This window comes from Gadus morhua, unplaced genomic scaffold (genome assembly GCF_902167405.1).
Source record: "Gadus morhua unplaced genomic scaffold, gadMor3.0, whole genome shotgun sequence".
NCBI classification, from domain to species: domain Eukaryota; kingdom Metazoa; phylum Chordata; class Actinopteri; order Gadiformes; family Gadidae; genus Gadus; species Gadus morhua.
Genome location: NW_021963959.1, coordinates 115444 through 125154, shown reverse-complemented (window position 1 = coordinate 125154; position 9711 = coordinate 115444). Strand labels below are relative to the sequence as shown.

The following is a 9711-nucleotide window of genomic DNA, read 5'->3' as shown; positions in this document are numbered from 1 at the left end:
AACGATACAGGGTGTTTATTGGTTGATTTGACAGAGCTAAAACCTAAACATGATTCAGATTCACCATGCCCCACATCCAGGCTACCTTTGGTGGTCAACTGCCTTTTCTTTTAAAACTTCAGAAGTCCTTCGCTTATTCCAACCGGGTTTAACCAAGCCGTGTGACTTTCAGCGTTTAGACTTGTGACTTAAAATGTTTACAGACGTGTTGCCTTTGAATGTATATTTTTAGGCGTTGACGTGTACGCACCTTGACTTTCAATGCTGATTTGTTGTTTGTCTATGTGTCAACGGTCATTATGTCGGTCCTTCCTTAGTATGCGATTGGAAATCTCACTGTTGTTCTCACACAGACGCGTGTGTGTGTGTATGTATGTGTAGATATTTTGTGTATGCATTTTTTTGTCTATGGTTGGCAATGTGCAAACAATCTTTCTCTGACAGAAGCGCAGTGTGAGATTGTGAAACGTTTGAAAGTGTGAAAATGAAAAACATGGTGTTGATTGGTTGACTTGACAAAGCTAAAAGCTAAACATGAGGCAGGTATCACTATGCCCGTCTCTAATGGTAAACTGTTGAGGAGTGGGCCTGTGTTCTCTGCGTGGTTAGGAAGATGCTCTATGCAGTAGGTCAGGGACAGGAAGTGAAGAACTCGTCTGTAACGTCCGTTATCATCAAATGTCAGCCTCTAGACTTCCTTTAGTGGATGACTGGCTTAGTTCAAAGAATTCGTAACCTGCATCCATTGAAACACGTCTTGAGATGTGAAGAGCAGATCGGTCATGTACAAGGTTAAATTGAACCCACTGCTTAATCCAAACGTGTTTCGTAATAATGCAAATATGAATAACAATTCATTTAAAAATACACAGCAAGACTCATGACTCAACCTATAGACTTGTGATTTTCCAAACGTATAGACTCTGACTTTCACTGTATTTATTTGTCTGCAATTTTGTTTAAAATGTTTGACGTTTAATGTATACTTGGAACTTTTAACCTTTTAACAATGCATAGAATTGGTTATTCTCAATTCAGATTTTTCGGCTTTCAGTGTGTAAACATCAACCGACATGAAGTCGGTTCTGCGATAAGAACGCTCTTAAATAATTGTGAGAGGAAGTTCAGACGTAGGTGTTTGGGTGTGTGCTTTCACACCTTGCTGTTTGGTGTAACCTGTGGTTCAGGAGCTGGTTGAGTTGGTTCTCACAGACAACAAGTCAAACGCGTTTGTTCCATTAAATTAATTAGTGACTGTTTAAAGGATAAAAAACACCCACGGTTGGATCAACAGCGTTTTGACCCTCCCTAATTCAATATTGCGAGACATAAGTTGATTTCCACTGACTTTATTTTGAGGAACAAAATGCAGTGAAAGAAAGACGACTAAAATGAATATTTTTCAGTGTGGGTTTAAAGCCATGGTATTAGAGGTCAAACATGTATATCTGTGAAAGAAAAAACACATCAGAAGATCGAAAAGACCCGGACACACAAGACAACAGCTCATTATGGCAGTTGAACTTTGGGCTTAACGTTGTGGGAAATCAGCCAGATGATGATGTCATCGTTTATAAACAATACTATACTTCAGTTTAGTTAAGTTCAGTTCGCTGTATCAGGAGCAAGATATTCTACTCTTTGCTAGGGTGCTTGACTCCCAGCCGATTGCCTGCAGACACCCAAATGTCTGCAGCCTAACATGTAAGCTTCCTGAAGCAAGATGCCCCCTAACCCCTGCCTGCTCCTTCATGATCCTTGTCTGAATCATTATCACACTAAGTCACTTTGCATAAAGCAATCTACTAAATGACTAAAGAGTGGATAAGATAAGGGTAGTACGTGAAGAGGAAGAAGAAAAATTATGATTCATATTTCTGTTACCTCAGAACAAACAAGGACACAACAATAATTAGCCTATAGCATTATGTAGTATTAAAACACCACCAGTGAGAGATGTCGCATTCATATGAGCTCCCATAAGACTCTGTGTCTGTGGCTGTACACCATGGCGCGCCGCTCTTGAGCAAACACCAACGCAACAAAACAAAATTAAAAGGCATAATTGATATCAGTGTGTACATTAGGCGTGGTCCGCTAGGGAGAAAAGCCCCTGAGCCTCCCACAAAGTAAACACCCGGGCATCACCAGACCCATGGACATGGGCTTTGACCACGTCTGGGGAACAATCGCAGCCTTATGAAAAAAACTCAACTGATTTAACAACCTGTTTGTTTTGGGGAGCGGAAAGCCGTTGTTATAGAAGGCGGGGAAAAAACTCGTTTACCAACCTGTTGGTTTTGGGGAGCGAGGGGCCGTTGCTATAAAAGGCTGGAGGTCGGCCGACTTTGTCTCACTGCCACGGACGTCGTCCTCTGCTCTGCTTCTCCGAAGTCTCTTCGTCCACGTACCTGTCGTCCATCATGAGCTCATCCAACTTCGACTTAGCCCCAAAAGGCCTCAAGGAGCTGTTCCTCAAGCACGCCGGCAAAAGCGGCAAAAAGAACAGCATGAACAAGGGAGAGCTGAAGGCCTTGCTGCATGAGCTGTTCCCGGGACTGCTTGAGGTAGGCCTATTTCTTCGGCTTTTCCCCTCTCTTCCCCTCTACTTGTTGCTCTTTGTTTTTTATTTTAAAGCTAGTTTTGAGGATAAAAAATTTGCTGTGAGGTGCCATCCGTGTAGCTCACGGGCTTCCCATTGACGGCCCATGGCGTTAATAGTTGCCGTTTGAATCTTGCCAAGGGCTGGGATGACGTTATTTTTGGTTCGCGCCTGATCCAACCGAAAATTACGTAGGCTAATCATTTATGTTTGTCCGACTAGTCACTAAATATGTGTAGTTTTAATGTGTCTCACAAAAAGAAAGAAAAATGCAATTTATTATAAAATAGGCCCAAGTGTTAAATGTACAAACTGTGGATTTGCCGCAGCCAACTGCGTTCCATGTCTGCTACCTACTTTGTTCTGCGCTACATGGCTGAAGACGACGATTCATTTAAATAATAAAAAATACAAAGCTGCCTGATGCATAAAGCACCTTTCCAATATCCCCAGGCACTTTACAAGTGATGGGATGGACGGAAATAAAAATGGGAGTCGGAAGAAGAGAGAGAAGTTGGAAGTTTTGACTTTGCCGTCGGTGACACTTTCTAAAAATGTGTCGTTGAACACCTCCTCCCAGAATGCCAAAGACCCGGAAGCAGTGGACAAGCTGATGAAGGCGCTGGACCACAACGAGGACTGCGAGGTGGACTTCGACGAGTTCGTGGTCCTGATCACGGCTGTGGTCAATGCCTCCGGGGGCCGCTGAGAAGGGGGAGAACATGTCGTTGCTGAAAAGTCCATCAAGGCATCATTCTTATTTTTATGTTAAAATAGTTTGAATACAATGTTTGGCAATTGTCTTTGCTAGTGTTTTTTTTTCTTTTTCTGGAAAGCCTTATATCCTACAAATTAAAAGTTACTCAAAATATTGCATTTTAGGTTGGGACCACACACACACACACGCACACGCACACGCACACACATGCACACACACGCACGCATGCGCGCACATGCACATAAATAAATAAAAGGTCAATTAACTTAAGATGTTCTGTCCTTTGTTTCACCGTGGTCCATAATTGCTTGATAGGTGGTTGTTATGAGGTCATACAGTTGAACATCGTCCATGTTAAACTCAGCTTTGCCAATTAAGGAGTGGTTATATAGTTTTTATAATGAAAGAAGCTACGCCTTTATTAAGCAAACAGACTTTTAATCTGAGGATAACTTTCATTTGTGAGCCAAAAGGTTCATCGGTCACTTTAGGTTACACTTTTATTTTAATTAATTTCAGCTATAGTTAAAACCTCTTTAAGGTAAGGTAGTCGGGTCGTGACTGCCTTAAAACTTTTAACCAGACTAACTCAGTGTTATCTTCGCTCTTCAAGAATAAAATGGTTCGGGGAGACAGAAATTCTCTACTGCCCCTGTGTGGCGGACAAATGCACTCCCAGTCTGACAGCGCTCTCTCTCTCTCTCTCTCGCTCTCTCTCTCGCTCTCGCTCTCTCGCCCTCGCTCTCGCTCTTGCCCTCGCTATCTCTCTCTCTCTCTCTCTCTCTCTCTCTCTCTCTCTCTCTCTCTCTCTCTCTCTCTCTCTCTCTCTCTCTCTCTCTCTCTCTCTCTCTTTAATTCAATAAGGCTTTATTGGCATAAGAAATAAACATTTAGATTGCCAAAGCAGGTGAACAATAAAGTAGTCAAAATGTTAAACACAAAATATATATACATCAGGTATTAAACAAGTACTCAATATACAAAAAGTAAAATGTGGGATATTATAGAAAAAAAGAAAAAAAAGAAAGTTAACTTTGCAGTTAACTGGCTTTGATAGTTACAAATTTTGAAAGACACTAGTGGAGTCGACTGGGGTATGCCATTAGAACATGACAATGTGTCTGGTCACATTGAGGTGATGTAGGAAGGGGGTGGGGGAGGCAGAGGCAGAGCAGGTGGTGGCACAATATCCTCCCCACACCCTCTCTCCTTCCAACGCTCCCCTTTATTCATACACAAAAAGAGTCCAACAGAGAAACACACATACGCAAACCACACACACACACACACACACACACACAAACACGCACACACAAACACACACACACACACACACACACACACACACACACACACACACACACACACACACACACACACACACACACACACACACACACACACACACACACACACACACACAGTAAGCAAACCAACACAAGCAAACACACTATCACACACAAGGTAATATGTTCCTCTCACCCTCACAAACCTACATATCAAACACACCCATAAACACCCACAGACGCACACACACACACACACACACACACACACACACACACACACACACACACACACACACACACACACACACACACACACACACACACACACACACACAGTAAGCAAACCAACACAAGCAAACACACTATCACACACAAGGTAATATGTTCCTCTCACCCTCACAAACCTACACATCAAACACACCCATAAACACCCACAGACGCACGCACACACACACACACACACACACACACACACACACACACACACACACACACACACACACACACACACACACACACACACACACACACACACACACACACTATGCCCTATGCACATTGTCCCCATTCATATAATCTCATCCACGACCACAATAAACAGGGGCATTAAATAGTGTTGCATGCGATACAATGTCTGAACTCAACTATTGACTGTCACATCCGGTCAGATGCTTAACCTGTGAACGATGGCTTGCGTTTTATTACAATCAGATGTGCAGTATAACGTCAATGAAACCGACCGGGCAAGGGTCGTCTCCACAGCAAGAACAAAAGTGAAAGCAAAATTGAGAGTAAAAAAACCGAATTTAAGCATTGATAAGAGCTCTGCTTGGATGAATAAAGTATATCTTATCTTATCTTAAACTAATAGTACGATAGTAAGTTTATAAAATAGAACATAAATGATAAGGTTAACCTGCATTCAATTGAATAGATTTTCCAAATAAAGAAATACGGACAATGGTTCGTGAATCCATATTGAGGTCCTTTGAGGACATTGGTGTGGATCCAGCTGGGAGGAAAGAAGTCCCGGCAGTGGATCACTAGCCTGGGTCGGATTGGACTTATGTAAGGATGTGTGCCAAGTGCATTAATACGTTAAGGAATGTGTGCCAAAGGCACACACACATCATGCATGCACAGAGACATACATTCCCATACACACCTGCCTACCCACACTCACAAATACACAAACACAGAGACACACACACACACACTCTTCCTTTGTAACTCGACCAAGTTATTATCCATCCAGCTATCTTATGATTGCAAACCAACACTTTTGCACGTATGCACGCACACCAATAAACACACATTTGTTTATGACAGGTTAACTGTGTTATAAAGTGGCAGTAAAAAAAAATACAGGAAGAATACATTTGGCTATCATGCAGCAAGCTGATTCGTCATGCATCTTCTACACCAGGGTCCCGTGACTATCAATGTGATGAAACACTAAAGTGTATTGGGTCTTTTGACCCGACGTCTCAGGGATAGAACACCCACCGCCCTGTGGATCTCTCTATCGCTCCAAGGGAATCATCTTCTTCAGTGAAGCAGACTGTAGACGGTTAGACGTGATGGATATGCTATTTGTTATCACCATACATCATTCTGCTGATTTGGAGATAAACATGTAAGCCGCAGATCTATGCCGCGCGAAATCCATCAAGCTACAACGCCACACCTTCGGCGTCTGTCGTGGCGCCTTTAGCGTTCAGCCCTGAGAGCCCCCAGGGGATGGTCCTTAAAACCCTCTCATCATACCGGTTACCTCATAAGAAAACACAGGGCACAATGTAAAAAGGACAGCGTTGGAGTCCTAGACTATGCATGGAGGGCCAATCCTCACGGTGCAAGGTCCTCACGAAGAAGGCATTACGAGTGTGTGTGAGTCATGACATTTTTTCTCCCCCTCAACTGCATCTATCCTGACATTGTTTTGCTTCCCAAAACAGCTGAGGAGGATGCCGGTATCATTTGCAATGCAAAATGAGCAATCCTCTGACGCAGGTAATGGGGAATTTGTTAAACCAGTTGACCAAGAAGGACCTGTTGTCCGTCTGTCTGTCTGTCTGTCTGTCTGTCTGTCTGTCTGTCTGTCTGTCTGTCTGTCTGTCTGTTTGTCTGTCTCTCTGTCTCTCTGTCTCTCTCTCTCTCTCTCTCTCTCTCTCTCTCTCTCTCTCTCTCTCTCTCTCTCTCTCTCTCTCTCTCTCTCTCTCATCCAGGAGTCTTCGGTGAATCTTCGTGTAAAGGCGGATAGACGAATGAATGTGTTTCTATAAATAGATTTAGAGCACTGAAAGGGTGCGTGATGGGAGACCTTTTCAAGGTTATTAAGGACACAGGAACACTAAGAGTGAGATGAAATATTCATTGGCACTACGAATGCCCATATATCAGAATAACATATATACATAAACATATATATATATATACGTGAACACTTACATATTTAACCTCTCAAACCGGATTCCACCTCTTTGCAAAACATCCGGCATCAGCATACTGATGCACTTCTCTTGTGATCACAGTGTGAGTGCCTGTGTGTGTGTGTGTGTGTGTGTGTGTGTGTGTGTGTGTGTGTGTGTGTGTGTGTGTGTGTGTGTGTGTGTGTGAGTGTGTCTGTGTGTGTGTGTGTGTGTGTGTGTGTATGTATATGTATTTGTGTATGTATGTTTGCAAACGTACGTGTGTGTGTGTGTGTGTCCATTCCTGTATGTTATTGTGTGTGTGTGTGTCGGTGTGTGTTTTCTATTCCTTATCAACATGACAGATAAAGTATCCTTTGGTCTGAAAGCAAAGACAACAACCCCTTTCTAGCCGATGTTACCAGACAATAAATAAAAGCTGTGTGTTTACAATTTATCATTGAACATTTACATTTCATCTGAATATTTATTAACTGGCAAAGGCTTCCCCAGAGCTTCTGAATGTACTGCATTCCTTTAAACCGATTACCGCCTCAGGCTAATTGAAAACGTTGTTGCTAACTCATAGATCAAAGCCCCTGAGAGTGTTTAGTGCAGTTGTAAGGTAAAATTAAGGAAAAGTACAAGAGACGTTTGAGCCTCGGAGCCTTAAGTAACCTGGTGAACCAGCTCACCGTCAACCTGCAATCTTTTCTCGTGGCAACTGTAGCTAAGAACGACATCCAGACTGGATGATGTAATCAGGAACAGGGCGACATTCCTTCCTGATCCAGGACAGAGGCCTGGCTGTGACGTAACCACAGGGTAGCTAGCTCTGTTTGCAAACGTGCACACACACTCACACACACACAAATACACACGCGAGAGTGCTCTGTATCTCCTTCCGATGCTCTTTGGTCACACACTTGTAGACATGTGCACTCACACACACACACACACACAAAGACACACACGGACAGAGACACGGATCAGTACAGCTGGACTCACACACACACACACACACACACACACACACACACACACACACACACACACACACACACACACACACACACACACACACACACACACACACACACACAGTATCAAAGGCACACGCCTTGTCAAAAAAAGAAAGAAAGAAAGAAAAAAGCCTTGTAAAGAAAGTTCCTCTGGTACTTTCTCTTAGAAACGTTTGGGTTTTGTTCTCGAGCCTACAGGAGGTATATATACTGACTGAGGTATATTACCTCAGTCAGTGTAAACGTGTGGACCATGCCGGGAAAAAGGCTTGCATAAAACCGGCATATTTGGCCGTTTAAAAACATTTATAGGTAGTAATGTGTGTGGAAATGACACTATTTCACAAGTGTGAAATATCAACGCATCAAATGAAAGTGGTTATTCAACAAATCCCTGGGAGAGCAATAAATGTAGTCGTCACGTCATCACCTGAAGCATTTCACAGTTAAGATTTTCCCAAATTACCCGGAACTAGTCGCACAAACTGATTTAAATTGCGGTCCCACCAGAAATGAAGGCGCTGCTTGAATTCACACGAATAGGGGCAAATACTCCCAAAACCTGCAGCTCAAAATAATTGAACTGCAATACAGAGGTGAAAATAATTGTTGCAGTTTGCCAGGGACGCGGGAAGTGGGGGTGCTTAGGGTGCTGCAGCACCCCCCTGGCGGTCCCTGGCTGTAACTGCAAGTGAGAACGTTTTCTGAACGAATCAATACTTTTTTTTTTCTTTGTAGAATTGTATCATACAACATGATTATTCATGAAATTATTGACATCCAACCTTTTTGTTATATTTATCATATTAGCATTTCATTTTATTTAGGACATTGTCTGTGTAGGCTGACGTTGTGACGCACAACGCAGAACAATGCTGTGTGCGCGACGGGAAAATTCGAAAGTCAAGCTTGTTAAAAGTGCAATGTGTCGCAGAAAATATGTATTTTCCAATTTTTTTGGCACCAAGAAGGCAAAACTTTGCGATCAAAACACCAGCCGGACATCCAATTCCCTGCATTCCGTATGTAACCTATCCATAGCTCAATATGGTAGGCCTACAATGCTGATTTGACATAAGCATGTTGGTGTTCAACATCTGTTGTAGTGCAAAACATTCTAAAACTGGTGTAAAATGTTGCTGGCCATATTAATAGACACGTTGAATGTTATCGTTTTGATTCTGGAATCCCGCACGTAAACTGGTTGGCAAAAAAAGAGCAAAGACGGACGGACGGTTCACTTGACGGAGAAATCGTCACCTTCCTCATATCAGACAACTCGTAAGTCTGGATGAAGATGAAGGCTTTCGTTTACTGTCACTTTCCTTTGTAAACCTTTAGAAATAACCTCCTGAATCCTTGTTATAACGCTGTGTATAATCCCGGACCGCAACAGCTTGTCGGCAAGTTGTTAGTGTGTGCAATTCAGCACAGTATCAGCCGAGTTGACTCTAATTTCCATATTGTTTACTTGCTAACGTCTCTGTAAACATTGGATGTTGCGCAGCATTTATTATGACGTCATTATATAGACTCTCTCAGCACCCCCCACTCGGACTGACTTCCGGCGTCCCTGCAGTTTGCCGGCTTATCCCACCTCCCACCAATCATCTAGGTGTGCACTAATAACTGCACCCCATCTAATATCACTACCGCAAAGTACCCAGGA

At 42.9% G+C, this 9711-nt stretch overlaps 1 protein-coding gene across 1 annotated transcript; it reads left to right on the top strand.

Annotated features, from left to right (window-relative positions):
* Positions 1 to 2227: 2227 nt before the first annotated feature.
* LOC115538240 (protein S100-P) lies at positions 2228 to 3438 on the top strand. Its single transcript, XM_030349908.1, has 2 exons — positions 2228 to 2567; positions 3183 to 3438. The coding sequence occupies exons 1-2, from the start codon at positions 2424 to 2426 to the stop codon at positions 3309 to 3311; spliced, it is 273 nt and encodes a 90-aa protein (XP_030205768.1). The 5' UTR covers positions 2228 to 2423; the 3' UTR covers positions 3312 to 3438.
* The last annotated feature ends 6273 nt before the right edge of the window (positions 3439 to 9711 follow it).